General features: G+C 42.5%; 1 protein-coding gene across 2 annotated transcripts in view; it reads right to left on the minus strand.

Annotated features, from left to right (window-relative positions):
- The window catches only part of LOC109877622 (myosin heavy chain, fast skeletal muscle), an 82257-nt gene extending 65490 nt beyond the window's left edge, over positions 1-16767 (minus strand). The window contains exons 1-34 of one of the 2 annotated variants that reach the window (XM_031811339.1): positions 16728-16767; positions 16152-16197; positions 15791-16018; positions 14930-15076; positions 14565-14721; positions 14255-14282; positions 13882-13990; positions 13638-13730; positions 13127-13187; positions 12873-12971; positions 12192-12295; positions 11664-11802; positions 11289-11407; positions 10992-11141; positions 10727-10897; positions 9032-9335; positions 8631-8695; positions 8457-8544; positions 8223-8340; positions 7959-8082; positions 7432-7568; positions 6717-6972; positions 6296-6538; positions 5778-5954; positions 5538-5683; positions 5276-5366; positions 4494-4883; positions 4280-4406; positions 3974-4092; positions 1578-1774; positions 1259-1442; positions 957-1122; positions 648-772; positions 160-468 (exon numbers count right to left, since the gene is read on the minus strand). In XM_031811339.1, the coding sequence (XP_031667199.1) occupies positions 160-468; positions 648-772; positions 957-1122; positions 1259-1442; positions 1578-1774; positions 3974-4092; positions 4280-4406; positions 4494-4883; positions 5276-5366; positions 5538-5683; positions 5778-5954; positions 6296-6538; positions 6717-6972; positions 7432-7568; positions 7959-8082; positions 8223-8340; positions 8457-8544; positions 8631-8695; positions 9032-9335; positions 10727-10897; positions 10992-11141; positions 11289-11407; positions 11664-11802; positions 12192-12295; positions 12873-12971; positions 13127-13187; positions 13638-13730; positions 13882-13990; positions 14255-14282; positions 14565-14721; positions 14930-15076; positions 15791-16006 (4959 nt within the window). In that variant the 5' untranslated portion in view covers positions 16007-16018; positions 16152-16197; positions 16728-16767. The remainder of the gene's footprint in view (positions 1-159; positions 469-647; positions 773-956; positions 1123-1258; positions 1443-1577; positions 1775-3973; positions 4093-4279; positions 4407-4493; positions 4884-5275; positions 5367-5537; positions 5684-5777; positions 5955-6295; positions 6539-6716; positions 6973-7431; positions 7569-7958; positions 8083-8222; positions 8341-8456; positions 8545-8630; positions 8696-9031; positions 9336-10726; positions 10898-10991; positions 11142-11288; positions 11408-11663; positions 11803-12191; positions 12296-12872; positions 12972-13126; positions 13188-13637; positions 13731-13881; positions 13991-14254; positions 14283-14564; positions 14722-14929; positions 15077-15790; positions 16019-16151; positions 16198-16727) is intronic. The other variant, XM_031811336.1, reaches the window with a different exon arrangement.
- Positions 16768-17886: the final 1119 nt, after the last annotated feature.

Raw genomic sequence — 17886 nt, forward strand, 5'->3', positions numbered from 1 at the left:
TCAGTGATAGAAATGTTCACTGGTAAGAATTTCCCCAGTATCGCTACCTTTAGTACATAAACCACTATTCAAATCCTCTGTTGTATTATTTTCCACAGATTCAAAAACAAATCCCTCTCCATGTTCAGGTTTTTGAACCTGATGTCCCAGTCCCTTTACCTTGAGCTGTCCCTGGACATTCCTCAGCTGTTTCTGGGCCTCAGCGGCCTGCCTGTTGGAGTGGCTCAGCTGGATCTCCATCTCGTTCAGGTCTCCCTCCATCTTCTTCTTCACCCTCAGGGCGTCATTCCTGCTCCTGACCTCAGAGTCCAGGGTGCTCTGCATGGAGTCAACCACCCTCTGGCTGTTCCTCTTGATCTGCTCCATCTCCTCATCCTTCTCAGCGATCTTCCTGTCCACCTCACCCTTGATCTGGTTCAGCTCCAGCTGCACACGCAGAATCTTGGATTCCTCGTGCTCCAGTGTTCCCTGGACAAACAGAAGCAGTCATGTGAATTGTGTTAAATACATTTGTATGTATATAACACAAGGATGTAAATATATATATATATATGACTACAATAAGCTCCAATATAGGGATCACTGGACTGTAGCTGGTGTTGGCTAGTGTAACACTGCTTTCCCCATCAAACAGCTGTAGTTTGTACCTCAGCCTCCTCCAGAGCGGTCTGGATCTCAGACTTCTCTGTCTCCACGGTCTTCTTGGCCTTCTCCAGCTCATGGATGCTCTTGCCAGTCTCTCCGATCTGCTCAGTCAGGTCAGAAATCTCCTCTGCAGACACACACACACACACACACACACACACACACAGGAGCAGTTTAGACTTGGGAGATTTTCAGTGGATATCGCCAATGCACTGAAGTTGACATTGAATCATATTAACAGTGAATTTATTAACAGCAATTAATATTGCTAATGAAACATGAGCCAAATAGAATTGCTGTCAAATGCTCACGTTGCAGGTTCTTGTTCTCTCTCTTCAGAGTCTCCAGATGATCCAGAGCTTCCTCGTAGGAGTTCTTCATCTTGAAGAGTTCAGTGCTCATAGAGCGAGCCTCCTTCTGAGCTCCTTCCAGCTCAGCCTGGCCCTCCTCATACTTCTGCTTCCACTCTGCCAGAACCTAGGAGAATCAATGGGATTTTCATCAGAAGTCATTGATGAAGAGTTTTGAATCAGAAATATGCTACAATTATACTACAATTCATCATATTTCAAACAGTAAATATCAGCCTAGGGTAAGGTTTATTCATTTTCACCTTGTCAAAGTTCCTTTGCTTCTTGTCAAGGTTGGCGGCCAATGCGTTGGCTCTCTCAACATCAATCATGAGGTCCTCCACCTCTCCCTGCAGCCTCTGCTTGGTCTTCTCCAGGGAGGCGCACTTGGAGTTTGTTGCCTCAATGGTCTCCTCAGCATCCTGCAGACGCTGGGCCAGCTTCTTCCTATAGGACAACAGAGGTCGGTTTTATGGTGTGAAAGAAATGTTACAATACATATTGATGTAACATTTTCTCAGAGCCCCCTACCACCCTCACCATCCACACCATATTTGAGTTTTTCTGTTGCGTGCGACTCACTTGGCCTCCTCCAGCTCCTCTGTGCGCTGGATGGCATCAGTTTCATACTTAGTCCTCCACTGAGCCACCTCACTGTTGGCCTTGGACATGCCGCGTTGCAGCTCTGCCTTGGCCTCCTGCTCCTCCTCAAACTGCTCCCTCAGGAGGTCACAGTCATGGCGGGCAGACTGAACACCGTGGGCCAATGCGTTTTTAGCCTGTGAGAATGAAAGACAAGGAGAGATGAGTGAGATAGTCAAACAAATGATGTGGACTTGTTTACGTGAAGCTGTGCAGTTTGTTGCTAACGTTACTTTGCTACCTGCCAAAATTCCGGTTTTACTTTTTAATTACCGTTTTGTATTTACATTTTTTCCCTCATTCAACTTTTTACATTCAACTTTTTCACCCCTGACACTTTATCTGGACATGGTTCTACACGACCTCCACCAGCATTAACATTAACATTATGCCTTCTAACTCTTTTCTCTGTATATATCAATGATGTTGCTCTTGCTGCGTGCGATTCCCTGATCCACCTCTACGCAGACGACACCATTCTGTATACTTCCGTCCCTTCCTTGGACACTGTGCTATCTAACCTCCAAACGAGTTTCAACGCCATACAACACTCCTTCCGTGGCCTCCAGCTGCTCTTAAACGCTAGTAAAACCAAATGCATGCTTTTCAACCGATCGCTGCCTGCACCCGCATGCCCGACTAGCATCACCACCCTGGATGGTTCCGACCTAGAATATGTGGACATCTATAAGTACCTAGGTGTCTGGCTAGACTGTAAACTCTCCTTCCAGACTTCAAACATCTCCAATCTAAAATCAAATCTAGAGTCGGCTTTCTATTCCGCAACAAAGCCTCCTTCACTCACGCCGCCAAACTTACCCTGGTAAAACTAACTATCCTACCGATCCTCAACTTCGGCGATGTCATCTACAAAATTGCTTCCAACACTCTACTCAGCAAACTGGATGCAGTTTATCACAGTGCCATCCGTTACTAAAGCACCTTATACCACCCACCACTGCGACCTGTATGCTCTAGTCGGCTGGCCCTCGCTACATATTCGTCGCCAGACCCACTGGCTCCAGGTCAGCTACAAGTCCATGCTAGGTAAAGCTCCGCCTTATCTCAGTTCACTGGTCACGATGGCACCCATAGCACGCGCTCCAGCAGGTGTATCTCACTGATCATCCCTAAAGCCAACACCTCATTTGGCCGCCTTTCGTTCCAGTTCTCTGCTGCCTGTGACTGGAACGAATTGCAAAAATCGCTGAAGTTGGAGACTTTTATCTCCCTCACCAACTTCAAACATCTGCTATCTGAGCAGCTAACCGATCGCTGCAGCTGTATATAGTCTATCGGTAAATAGCCCACCCAATTTACCTACATCATCCCCATACTGTTTATATTTATTTACTTTTCTGCGTATTTGCACACCAGTATCTCTACCTGTACATGACCATCTGATCATTTATCACTCCAGTGTTAATCTGCAAAATTGTAATTATTCGCCTACCTCCTCATGCCTTTTGCACACAATGTATATAGACTCTCCTTTTTTTTTTCTCTCTACTGTGTTATTGACTTGTTAATTGTTTACTCCATGTGTAACTCTGTGTTGTTATCTGTTCACACTGCTATGTTTTATCTTGGCCAGGTCGCAGTTGTAAATGAGAACTTGTTCTCAACTAGCCTACCTGGTTAAATAAAGGTGAAATAAAAAAATTGCAGTCGCTGTACTCATAATATACAGGAGAATGATCGCCTTGTGGTGAGGATAGCCTTGCTGCAAGCCCAGCTTCAGACGCAATCGTAAGGCAAGGGTAATTTAAGTGTAGGAAATCATGAAACAGCATCTGTGCCACCAATATGTACAGATAGTCCTCCTAGTTACACTAGTCTCTTAGGGTGGAGAGACAGTAGGAGTCTCTGAGGTTGGAGAGACAGTAGGAGTCTCTGAGGGTGGAGAGACAGTAGGAGTCTCTGAGGGTGGAGAGACAGTAGGAGTCTCTGAGGGTGGAGAGACAGTAGGAGTCTCTGAGGGTGTAGAGACAGTAGGAGTCTCTGAGGGTGGAGAGACAGTAGAAGTCTCTGAGGGTGGAGGGATAGTAGGAGTATCTGAGGGTGGAGAGACAGTAGGAGTATCTGAGGGTGGAGAGACAGTAGGAGTCTCTGAGGGTGGAGAGACAGTAGGAGTCTATGAGGGTGGAGAGATAGTAGGAGTCTGAGGGTGGAGAGACAGTAGAAGTCTCTGAGGGTGGAGAGACAGTAGGAGTATCTGAGGGTGGAGAAACAGTAGGAGAGTCTGAGGGTGGAGAGACAGTAGAAGAGTCTGAGGGTGGTGTTGTCACTGTCTATGTAAAGATATGGCTCTAAACTCTCCATCTTGGGTCCCTTACCTTGACCTCCTCCTCAATCGCCCTCTTCAGCTCCTCCACCTGCTGGGTGAAGGCCTGTTTTCCTCTGGTCAGCTGAGACACCAGGGCTTCCTTCTCCTCCAGCTGGCGGCCAAACTCACCTGCAGGGACAGAGGAACATCTTGTTAATAGGATCTCTGTTTTCTAAGATTGAAAATGGATTCTGAGGTATCATAGGGCAATGTTAGGTGGTGAATAGTACAGTAGAAACTCTGTGGATATCGCCCCTAATACATGTTGTGTTCTACTGAAGGAAAGCATTGGCTTGTTGATCATTGTTGAAGGTACCATTTTCTGTCAGGAGTCTGGCCCTCTGTCCGCTGATGTCGTTGACCTGGCGAACATTCTCATCATTCTTAGTCTTGAGCTCACTCAGCTGGTCCTCAAGAGTACGGCACATCTTCTCCAGATTGCCCTGTTAGTGAAACATGTTCCATTATTTCTTTATATTTGTGACTCCTGTCAACTTCAGTTCACTTGAATTCAAAACATCACTACTGACCTTAGCCTTGGCGACGGCCTCCATGTTGCTGGAGAGGTCATCAATCTCCATCTTGTATTCGCTCTTCTCCTTCTCCAGCTTCTGCTTGACGCGCTGCAGGTTGTCGATCTGCTCCCCGAGCTCAGCCACACTGTCGGCCTGCTTCTTGCGCAGAGCGGCGGCTGTGGCCTCATGCTGCAGGGTGGACTCTTCAAGATCACGACGCAGCTTCTGGAACTCAGCCTCACGCTTCTTGTTCATCTCAATCTGAGCAGCAGTGGCACCTCCGGCCTCTTCCAGCCTCTCGCTGATCTCCTCAAGTTCCCTGGAGAGATCGGCCCTCTGTTTCTCAACCTTAGCCCTGGCAGCACGCTCAGCCTCAATTTCCTCCTCCAGCTCCTCAATACGGGCCTAGAACAGGGGGCAGGAGCAGGGGGATGAACACTACAATACAGTTGAAACAATTGAATCTCACAAAATAATAATAGTATGTATATTTTGTATAAATGTGTAATAAAAACCCAGTTACACTAATACATTCAGTAGACAGTGTCCCATGCAGGAGCCAAACCCTCAAAGGTAAAGGACTCTAGATGGATATAAGCCATTTTAACATGTATATTGTCATTGAGGGCTGAGTGGGGATGGTAAGAAGCACCAACAAGAAACACCATCTTCCAACCTACTGAGCCATCAGAAGCCACCTGGAAAACTGTCTGCTGCCAGAAAAAGTGTAATTTATTTTAAAGGAAATGATTAAAGTCTGTGCTTTTCTGTACTGAAGCTTATATCCTGTACTGGACCTGGAGTTCCTTGATCTTCTTCTGCAGCTGAGCTCCCAGAGACTGCTCATCCTCAATCTTGCTGAGGAGCTGGGTGGTCTCAAACTCCTTCCTAAGAATCACAAACACGTTGATTGCAGAGTTGGTTTTGGTTCGATAGTGTAAAGGGAGAGTATTCACTTTGCTTTTAAGAATCACATGTAAATGCTAATTCATAATTACAAGAATTAGTCAAGAACAACCATTATAGCAGGTAATACTGTAGTCATTTGTTTGTGTTTACTTCTTGATTTTCTCATCAGCTTGCTGCTTGTCATTCTCCAGGTCCATTATGGACTCCTGGGCCAGTTTCAGATCTCCCTCCAGCTTTCTCTTGGCTCTCTCAAGGTCCATACGGAGCTTCTTCTCTTGCTCCAGAGAACCCTCAAGCTAGAAGATAAAAACACATATTATTAAAATCTAAACAACTGAAGATAATATCATCTTACATACTATCATGGCCAAAATGTCAAACTCCACTCACGTCGTCCACTTGCTGTTCCAGCTTGGTCTTGGCCTTGGTCAGAGTGTTGACTTTGTCCTCCTCTGCCTGCAGGTCATCCAGTGTCTGCTGGTGGGCCTCTTGGAGGGCTTTCTTCTCCTTGGTCAGCTTGGCAACACTCTCATCCATAGACGCCATCTCCTCTGTCAGGTTTTTAACCTGAAAACGGCAACATCAAAATTAGTCTTTGGTCACACCACCATAAAGGGGAGATTTAATTGGTTAAATATTGCATTCATTTCATTTAGATTCGCACAGCATCAACAATTACTGTACTATATATTCAACACTAGATGTCAGTGTTCACCATGCCAGTGTACTGAGTGGAAGTCATAAATGAGGGGTAGCAGAACATGCAATGAATGTTGGGAGTTCCCCGCAACTGAAATTCCTCCGTTGTGTCTTAATATTTCCTGCACCCACAATACAACATGAATTCCATTTCTGTTTAGCTATGTTTTGAGTTGATTATTGTTTGGTTAGACTGTAAGACCCAAGACCTTGTTTTCAGTGGCGTGCTTCTCCTTCTCCACTTTGGCCAGGGTGAGCTCCAGGTCATCAATGTCCTTCTTCAGCTCAGAGCACTCATCCTCCAGCTTCCTCTTCTTGGCAGTCAACTCAGCATTGATCTCCTCCTCATCCTCCAGCCTCTCGGTCGTCTCTTTGAGTTTGGCCTCCAGCTGGATCTTGCTCTTGATGAGCCCCTCACACCTTTCCTCAGCATCGTTCAGACTCTCTCCTTCCTGGTTTCAGAACAAGGGGAAAAAATCAGAGGCCTCACTTTGTGTATTGAGAGTAAATCAATCTAAATTCACGAGATATGTAAAGTATATAATATTGGCAATAGAAAGGTGTGTTCATATGTATGTGTATTTATGTGAATGTAAATTTGACAGTAATGAAGGTTGTTTTTTCACCCACAGATGCGACTTGGAGCGCCAGGTCGTTCTTCTCTTGTGTCAGGGCTACCAACTTCTCCTCCATTTGCTTCTTTGTGGCCAGAGCCTTGGCCAGGTCTGTCGTCATCTTCTCATAATTCTCCTTCATGTTGGCCAGCTCCTTCTCAGTCTCAGCGCTCTGCAGCAGGGGCTTGATCTTGAAATACAACTTCATCCATGGCCAGGTTTTGACATTCATGAATGAGCGGATGTTGTACTGGATGGCGTAAACTGATTCTCTGGTCGACAGAAAGAATAGAGTGTCACGGTGAGTGACATGATTAAAGCTACACTCTGTGACTCGAAGAACAACAAAATGGGGGAATGGGGCTTGGGAAATGTAACCCCTCTTAAATTCATAGACAGCTCTCTAGATGCAAGTACTGACAGTTCGTGCGTTCTAAGCTCAATAAGCATTTTATATACTTCAAGAATGAATGGGTAAATTCCACAAATGTAAATGACAATTGAACAGCCAAATCCCAAACTGCAACTATAAAGCTAGAATCCTTTAGTTGCTACATCCCTTTTTTACATCCCTTTCTGGACTAAATTAATGAACCCAAAAGCTTTAGTAGACCATTATAAGATGTACTTTCTCATTCTGAACAACTCACAGCATATACAGTATGTAATCATAATGCATTAGATACAGGTGGTTGACAGAAAGCTTTGCCAAGATGTCTACTATTCCTCACCTCCTCTCCATCATCTTGGTGAACTCTCTCCTCATGAGGAATCCACGGCTGAGAGCCTGGACCATGCCGACCAGAGTGGCCAGCTTCTCATCTCTCATCTCCTCCAGGACACCCAGCAGACCGGCTTTGAAGAACACCTGAGACACAGGTTAACATGGTCAATGGAACCATAGATGGTGACAGATAGAAAGGGTCAAACCACTAGATTGATTTAAACAACATTAACTTTGCAACGGTTACAAACAAACCATGGGATGGGTTGTTTCTAAGATGTTAGTTATTGTACAGTTGTAGATTAATCATGTACAGATACATATACCTGTAACTATACCACTCTATCACAATGCAAATTATAATGAGTTTAGTTTCTCTTCTATAGTTGTGATGAATAAACAGAACAATGAACAACTGAAGAAGAAAGAACAAAGGATGGATAGATCAACTGGAGAGATTTTATATGGTAAAGATTTAAATTATCATTGAAGTTGTGTTTTGTTGTCAGCTTTTACTGAGGGGTTTTGACTGACCTTGGTGTGTCCAAACTTGTAATCCTCGTGATTCACATCAATGGACCCAAGCAGCTTCTCAGAAGCTTTCTTGTTGTCCATGAACTGGCCCTCAGGGATGACACTGGCATTCAGTACTTTGTACCTGAATGAGGAGACATTTTTAACATGTCAAGTTGTAATAGGTTGGTTATATTTCGTAAAAGGTAAGCCTATTCTGATCCTGGGAAAACCCTCGGAGCAGATCTTTCTGTGGTGTGTGTGTGCTTGTGTGTGTGTGTGTACCTTTGCTTGAAGTCAGCATAGATGATTCTGCTGGGGAATCCCTTTCTGCAGATCCTGATACCCTCCAGTACACCATTACACCTGAGTTGGTGGATAACCAGGAAGTTCTCCATCAGACCTGGTAAATCAAAACAAGTCTCTTTTAATACTAATAAACAGGTTATAGATTGGAATCGTTAAGGTTACTGATACTGGACTGATAAGATGACATATTTAAGTCAATATTTCTTGTACCTGGAGTCTTTGACTCGTTGGGGATCAGGCAGCGCACAAAGTGAGGATGAGTGCTCCTCAAGTTGGTCATCAGCTTATGTAAGTTCTCCTGTAAGGGGGTTACAAACCATGTTCTCATTTATGATAATCAATGCACCTTTTGAAGGACTGAATCTACACATTTCAAAAGCTCACCCTGAACTGGGAGGACACAGTCTGCATGGAACCACCCTTCTTCTTGCCTCCTTTCTTGGCTTTATCTGTTAAAATGGGGGAAAGTAAAAGATAACTAGAAAAGTACATTTCCTAGAGCGGGTGGAATAATTGAAAAATTATAAGAGTATGTAAGAAATCTAGAGTGGTCTTGTCTTCAGCATGCACACTAATTAAACTTCACACTTAGCTAGAGGCAAATGCTGCCAATGAGATTGTTTAAAATAACATCTATTGTATGATTAAATTAACCAAGTGTATTAGTAAATCAACCCAGTGATAAACCCTGAGAAATTGTCATACATTGAAAGACTTTAAAGAACATTTGGGGCTGAGTTATAACTAGTATTTAGTTAAATATTGTGACGTGATGCCAGTCTTACCCTCAGGAGGGGGAGGGGGATACAGGGCAGCCAAAATTTTGACAGAGGACTTCTGGTACAGCTGACAAACTGAGTCGTTCAGGGGGTCCTTGTTCTTCTCCAGCCATCCAGTGATGTTGTAGTCCACAGTTCCGGCGTAGTGCACCAGGGAGAAGTGGGCCTCTGCCTTGCCTTTGGCAGGCTTGGGTTTCTCAAACGCATTTGTTTTGCCAAGATGCTGGGCGTACAGCTTGTCCTTGAAGGTGGTGTCTGAAGACTTGGGGAACATGCACTCCTCTTCAAGGATGGAGAAGATGCCCAATGGCTTTACGAAAAGAGATGTATATCAAATTAGTGATATTTCCATTTAGGATCACATTTATTCATTTAGCGAACATGCTATTATAGGATTATAATAATTTAGGGACACATAATAGGAAACATATTGAGTTCTCAACAGTCATATAACTTGTCAGTGGCGTATATTAATGGCCAGGCTTCCCCCCAAAATTTACATATAAAATAAAGTCGATTTTGTCACTTTTAGCAAGAGGCTGAATGTATCTCTCCGGGTAAAGCATCTGAGTGAGCAAAACTACCCCCCTCTGTATGTGTAGCCCTTCTATCTGATGCTGTCTGGTCAAAACGAGTATGATATTGTATCATTGAATGCAAGAGAAGCCAGCGATCATTTGGCTTCCCTTGATATTTTTTTCGTGTACAATTACAGCGAATCAGAGTTGAGCTAAACTGAGTGAGCTCATCTGTGAATGGTCCTGGTGCACCAAAAACCGTGTCAAGTGAAGCCAGTTTGGATTTGGCTTCACATCAAATCAAGACTAACGTCATTGACAGAAAGTAAAAAACTTCAATTGTTGCATCTCATTGTGTTGTTTTCCCCTGGAGGATACCTAGCTAAAATGGGTCCTTTCCTTTTGATGGAGATAGGGATTTGAAAATAGCTACCTAAAATGGGCCCGTTCCTAAATTAGCCATGGATGGAGATAGGGACTTATACTCATAATTTTACTTAATTCCCCTTAATGGCCAATGATGTTTTTTTACCATGTATTTTCTACTTACTCACACAAACACATAAATTAGTACCATGGACAGCCATATGATATTTAGTTTACGTTGATTGGACTAAAATCGTTTTTGGAATCTTTTAGTTTTCACTGTATTAGACTAAGCATGGGTGATTTGATGATGTTGAAATGGCGCTGGAATATTGGAGGGAGGCAACTCCTGTTTTCTTCGCAATTTGCGGTATCTCCCCGTGTTTCTAAATCAATAGATGTTTAGTGGTCTGAAAATGGCAGAAAAATGTACTTGACTGACCATGTTGTAGGTCATGTAACTGTTTGTTACATTCATTATGCTTTGTGGACTCCACAAGACAGATGTTGCCCTCCAGTTTTGTGATGAAACAAAGATGTGGTTGAATTTATTCTGCCACTGTGTCTTCTTATTGTCTCGGTCTTAGGCCTATATATCACAGTGGCAAGGCATATAAACTAACAGGTTATAGAGCAAACAACGCAATTATCACAACACAGGTTGTAATATGGATTTTTTTGACTCGATTAGCTTCCCCAGTGATTTTAATACTGTATACGTTGTACCACTGTGATAATATTTCACACAACGCTCCATATGAGCTTTGCTGTTATGGTCCATTATAATGGTCCATTAAAATCCTCACAGACAGCTTACCTTCTCAATAAGCTCAATGCAGGCAGCCAAGTCCATGCCGAAGTCAATGAAGGCCCAGATGATTCCCTCCTTCTTGTACTCCTCTTGCTCCAGGACGAACATGGTGTGGTTGAAAAACTGTTGCAGTTTCTCATTGGTGAAGTTGATGCACAGCTGCTCCATGCTGTTGTACTGTTTATGGAATTTTAAAAGGGATCATTTCATCATACAAGACTGTAATCCCTCTCAATCACAACTAATTGTCTTGTTCTGGTCTCATACTCACATCAAAGATCTCAAACCCGGCAATGTCGAGCACACCGATATAGAACTGCCTTGGATTCTTGGTGTCCAACATCTCATTGATACGGATGACCATCCACAAGAACATCCTCTCATAGATGGACTTAGCCAGAGCACTGACTGAGTTATTAACCTGCAATGATAATACCTCATTAATACATGAGATATTGAACATGTCTAGTGATAAGGTGATACAAGCTTGGGAAAAACAAAAGCAATGCACTCGTCCCCAAAATAATTCCTGTGCTCAGAAAATGGTAGATTTGTTTGGCCGCCTTACCTGAGGCACAGTTTGTCCCTTGGTCACATACTCGTTGCCGACCTTCACTCTGGGGTAGCACAGAGCTTTCAACATCTCAGCTGAGTTCAGACCCAGCAGGTAGGCAATTTTATCAGCCACTGGAGAGAGAACCAACAACAACAGACTCAGGGACACAAGATCACTTGTTTGTGATTTCACACTGACAAAATAGTTTTGTTAACTTCTTTGTAGGTTAGGTTTTGATTCACCCACATTTTGGAGGTTAGAATTTGTTCTCCAAAAATGATCTCCTAGCTGACGTTCATGTGGCACTGTCTGTCCTAGGTGTTCTATTTCTATGTTGGGGAATGGGACTAATGCTTTACATATTGTATATCTATGAGTGGGACTCACCCTCTGTGCCGTCTGGCTCGGCCTGCTCCTCACGCTGCTTCTGCTTGAATTTCAAGTTTCCATGGTGCAATACAGCTCCTGTCAGCTTGTAGATCCCAACCTTCTCATCGTTACTGAAGCCCAGGACTGTAATGGCATCCTGACATTAAAGAGGAAGTACAACAGAGATGAACTGAACGGTAGTTTGCTCAGTTACACTACAGTTCTGTGCTGTTCACTGCTGCTCACTGCAGAATAAATTGGATAGATAGATTTGACTGGCTTCTCTGTTACACATGATTACGCTTGGCAAACACATTAGTAGATGGCAGCACAGTTCCACAGGACACTTAGTGGTGCTCTATAGTGGAAGGCATGAAGAGTTCTTTGAGGTACATGCCTAACTAACACAAGGCATTTAGAATCAAACTTAAACATACATGAACATTCCCAGCTGCCACCAAGTTGGAATTTCATAGTACATTCAGTGTGTATGGTGGTCCTATCCATTCCATATCTAGAGTTTGGTTAATCCTTTGTTTGACTCACATCTGTGGCATCCAACTCTTCATTGTCGTTGATGCTGGCCACAGTGATCTGTCCCTGACTGCACATGGGGAAGTCGTAGGGGTTAGTGGTGATGAGCGCCATTTCTGTGGACAACAGAGAACAGCTTGTCAGTTAAATATGTTAGAATTCTGCTGTCCCACCTTTACAGTATTTTGGGGGGCTCCTGAGTGGCGCAGCGGTTTAAGGTACTGCATCTCGGTGCTAGAGGCGTCACTACAGACCCTGGTTCGATTCCAGGCTTTATCACAACCAGCCGTGATTGGGAGTCCCGTAGGGCGGCACACAATTGGCCCACCGTCGTCCGGGGTTAGTGTTTGGCCTGGGTAGGCTGACATTGTGAATAAGAATTTATTCTTAACTGACTTGCCTAGTTAAATAAAGGTTAAATACAAACATTAAACTGTATCTCTCCCTCCTTTACTCAAAATATGGACTCAAGGATACATGTAGTATATAATAAATAGCATCAAAAGAGGAGACTGAGACTAGTGTGATCACAGTGCATTACTTGATAGATATTTCCCAAAGACCTGTCCCATGCCTTGTTACCTTGGATGTAATCATTGTAATATTATTATTAGTGTGGATTATTCATATTTTTTATATATTCCATAGATGGGGGGTGGGAATAATTTCCTCTGGACCTCTACTTTGTCGTACCAACTAGCTCAGGTTTGTGGCCTGTCATCATCTGGAAGAAGATGTGGTAGCCTCTCTCATCGGGCAGCTGGAAGGACACTCTGGACTTCTCCAGCAGGTCTGAGAGAGAGAGTGAATGACACACAGAGGAAGAGTAGAGCGAGAATGAGAGAGAGAGAGCAAGAAAGAGAACATGAGATACATTTCAATTTGATCTCCCAAAATTATCTGTGTGAATTTAGGAAAGCATTGAGAAACAATCAAAACCAACTCACAGGTCTCAATGTCAGCTTTAGCCAGTTTGCCACCTTGGAAGTGAATCCTGATGAATTTACCCTGTTGAAGATTATGGGGGTTATAAATAGGTCAACAAATTAATCTTAACATTTTACTTTGATAGACCCCTGTAAATGTTAGTTTGTTGGACAGATGTTGGGTCTATTGATACAGTTGTAGGATGTATGATCCAGTTTGCTACAGCAGGGGGGGGGGGGGGGGGGGAATCCTGCAGCAACAGTAAATGTGAATTATAATGTGGATTATAAATAATGGACATTGTTTTGTAGGGGTTGATGGAACAATAATATTACAGCGAATGAAGTCTGAAACTTTAAATAGAAAAATTCACATTTTAAAACGTTAAAAACGCCACAAGTTTGAATTTCAAATTTTCAGCAACAAAACCAGAGATAAAAATAACATCTAATATCTGTATAATAGAAGGGAACATCTGAATTATATTTTTCCAATATAAGGTAACTTCCACAGTATGCCCTTCATACTTACAAAGCGAGACGAGTTGTCGTTCCTCACTGTCTTGGCATTACCGTAAGACTCCAGCAGAGGGTTAGCTGCAATGATCTGATCCTCAAGAGACCCCTGATTGAGACAAACACAAGTTGCTCAAAAACTGGTAAGCTGGTAAAGTTTGTTTTTCTCAATTGCTTGAAACATGATTCACCACTGGAAAAACAGTTTACACAGCCAACCAAACTGAAATGTGTTAAAAAGGCAAACAAGAACAGCTTACCTGCATTTTGCCAGGTTCTGCTTCCTTCTTGGCCCCAGACACTGCAATGGTGGCAAAGTACTGGATGACACGCTTGGTGTTGACAGTCTTTCCTGCACCGGATTCTCCACTGGTTTATATGACAGAGAAAGAGGGGTTTTAGTTACATGTTTGAGTGTCAGATTGGCTTTCACTAAGAAATAGCATAGAAAAATACACTGTTAACCTGTGTTCTGACATAAGTCTTTAACAAATAATCCTTCTCATCGACTCGTTATTACACAGAGCCTGATGCTCTAATCCATTCATAATGTCATGTATTTCATCACACCAAGTGACACAACTTATTACAATAGAAACACTTTCTCAAGTGACATTTTAGTAAACAACTTACGTAATCAGGACGGACTGGTTCTCCTTATCTGGAACCAAAACACATATTGCTTATCATACTCAAAACACATGGGGACATTATTTAATTCATAGCATCATCGTGAATTTCTATTTGGAACATTTTCCATTCAAGGGTAGTGAAATCAGATATTCCCAGCAAACTGTTATTACCTAAACTAGAAAATAGGAGATACCTCTCTGAAGCATATTTCAATTTCCATTGATGCATCCGTTCATTCATCCAGCACTTAATGGACATCCATCCAACTATCCATCCAACCAACCATCCATCCATCCATGAGAGCTCGTACCAATCATCATGAACTGAAAGGCGTTGTCAGAGACAGAGAAGATATGGGGTGGAGCCTCCATCCTCTTCTTCCCTCTGTAGGCGTTGACAACTTCTGCGTCGTACACAGGGAGCCACTTGTAGGGGTTCACCGTGGCACAGAAGAGCCCAGAGTAGGTCTGGATGAAAGTAATTAAATTAGGGTATTAGTAAAGTCAGATGGACTTTTACCTGGATTTATGTGAGGATGTGGGTGTACTTTGGTATACTGATGTGGGTCTACTGTATTGATACAATATGTTTTGGTTTCTACCGTTCATTTATGTGCTCTATGTGTGAATTTCTTTTGTTCATGTATGTGTGAGTTTGTATGTGCAGGTTTCTTACATAGATCATCCATGCTGCATAACGCTCTTTGAGGTTATACAACACAGAGGCTTCATTCAGGTAGGTCATCATGGCCATGTCCTCAATCTTGTCGTACTTAGGGGGGTTCATCTCATAGATGTCTGCATCTTTGAACTCTTTTCCTTCCTGAAATAGTCGGGAATATAGATTACACACAGATCACGGCCCAGTACATCACTGGGGCCAAGATTCCTGCCATCCTGGACCTATATAATAGGAAGTGTCAGAGGAAAGCCCTTAACAGTTTCTACCCCATAAGACTGCTGAACAATTAATCAAATGGCAACCGGTCTATTCCCCCCAATTTGTCTTGTACTCTGCTGCTACTCGCTGTTTATTATCTATTCATAGTCACTTCACCCCTACCTACATGTACAAATTACCTCGAATAACCTGTACTCCCGCACATTGACTCGTTACCGGTTCCCCCCTTATATAGCCTTGTTATTGTTATTTTACTGTGTTACTTTTTATTAATTGTTTTACTTTAGTTTAGTTGGGAAATATTTTCTTAGTTCTTCTTGAACTGCACTGTTGGTTAAGGGCTTGGAAGTATGCATTTCACGCCAAGGTGAACACTTGTTGTATTCAGCGCATGTGAAAAATAAAGTTTGATTTGATCAAAGTGGACATGAATGAATGTTTCATGCCAATTTTAAATAGCAGTTTTAAACATGATGTGTTTGAAGGTAATATTCTGCTTACCAAAACAAATACATGTCAATCTATCTGTTGTTACTGATGGCATATTGTCTATTGTTTTTGATAATTTTGATGATTTTTCATGAAACAGAGTAATTACACAAACTTGAACTTGACTACTTTTCAGATCAGACTTACCTCCTTAGTGCCGTCAGGTTTAATGACTGTTACAGTACACTTCCCGTCGGCCCTGGCAGTGACCAGACCCTTAAGGTACAGCTCCGCCTTGTCTGTCACATAGCAGGAGTTCTTTGAATCAAAGGGTGCAGTTTGTGCCTCAATCCTTTCCCTCTCAGGCTTACGGAGGTATATGGCAGCCTTGCCGTAGATTTGCATCTCAGCGTCCGTACTCATGGTGACGGATGACTAGGAAAGAGATAAAACAAGAAACGTGATTGACTCTGTGGTGCTTCCTCCCCAGTCAACAGAGTTAGGTGAGTAGTATCTCTCTCAGAATATTCTCATCACTTTTTATGTGGAGACTCAAACCATGTCTCACCTTCTTTTTCCCCTCCTACAGATGAATGTGTACTTCTTGGAGGACCCTGTGAAACATAAGGTGTTGTGAAAAAGCACAAGTCTAAAGCCTTACCATTTTAATGCCCAAACGTCAAAAAAAAAACTTACATTTAACTATATAATTAAAACCATATCAAATTCAACTTCAGGTGCAGCTGCCAACTTTTATTTTCCTAGTGGCACTTTACTACACATTGTCATATATTGAAATAAATACCCCTGAAAACCCTGTTAAATTCTAGACCTCTCCCTTAATTTACAAACAAGTGCAGGAGCAAAACTTTTGGACATAAAAGGAACTGACAGATTTGAAGTAGTATACATTTAAAGGAAAACTCATTAAATACTTTCTTTTTTTAACCAATGGCACTCAATCAATTAATTAAATATTAAGTATTTATAAAGCCCTTTTTACTGGATTACACTTGATTGCATATTGTAAAATCTTAAGAGACATGCAGAAGTCAATTCAAACAGTGCAGTTAGCCACTGCCTCAGTTGCTGAGTACAACGAGGAGACAAATATACAAATCTAAGGAGGTGGAGAGAGTCTTACCACAGAGGAAGAAGGTATCTGACTTATGGATGCTGGGGCCTCAGCCTCCTTATATCTGGTTGGAAGTGCCAACCAGGCAAAAGTTAATTATGGACCACTCTGGGAAAGGACATGAATTGGATGAGAGACTTCTGTGTGTCTGTGTCTCACTAGCACCTCCCACTTCCAGGAGCACCACACTTCCATTACATTACTTTTTAATGTCATATTTGTCTCTGAATTGGATTTCACTGAATTTACATAAATGAGAGATGTCATTATTAATAATTATGACAATATCAAAAGTTTGATTCATCCCAATGTTACTTCTACTGAACCTCATATACTGTAATGGACTGAGTCCATGTTGCTTCTACTGAACCTCATATACTGTAATGGACTGAGTCCACGTTGCCCCACTACAACTAAGATACTTTTCATTAAATCTAATCTGACCTGATTTAGTTCCATTTTAGTGGCATTAATCCTCATCAACAACTTAATATATATGTTCACCTGTTATTTATATTGTTTATCTTGTAAACACATCTGAACTGTCTCCTCACCTCATGCTTGTAAACACATCTGAACTGTCTCCTCACCTCATGCTTGTAAACACATCTGAACTGTCTCCTCACCTCATGCTTGTAAACACATCTGAACTGTCTCCTCACCTCATGCTTGTAAACACATCTGAACTGTCTCCTCACCTCATGCTTGTAAACACATCTGAACTGTCTCCTCACCTCATGCTTGTAAACACATCTGAACTGTCTCCTCACCTCATGCTTGTAAACACATCTGAACTGTCTCCTCACCTCATGCTTGTAAACACATCTGAACTGTCTCCTCACCTCATGCTTGTAAACACATCTGAACTGTCTCCTCACCTCATGCTTGTAAACACATCTGAACTGTCTCCTCACCTCATGCTTGTAAACACATCTGAACTGTCTCCTCACCTCATGCTTGTGACGGAGTTGGCCTTTACCTCGTGCGTTGCTTAATTTGATTTATCACCCCTGTGGAACCACATGAAATTAATATTTGAAAGCTTGAAGGGACACATTCAGGCTTTCAATAACAGCTTATAAAACCGTTAAATCTAATGTGTTATTTATCTACAGTATGATCTATTAAAAAGATTCTCGAGACGCTTTTATTTGTCTCACATTTCAGT

The sequence above is a fragment of the Oncorhynchus kisutch genome, unplaced genomic scaffold, assembly GCF_002021735.2.
Source record: "Oncorhynchus kisutch isolate 150728-3 unplaced genomic scaffold, Okis_V2 Okis01b-Okis20b_hom, whole genome shotgun sequence".
Classification (NCBI taxonomy): Eukaryota; Metazoa; Chordata; class Actinopteri; order Salmoniformes; family Salmonidae; genus Oncorhynchus; species Oncorhynchus kisutch.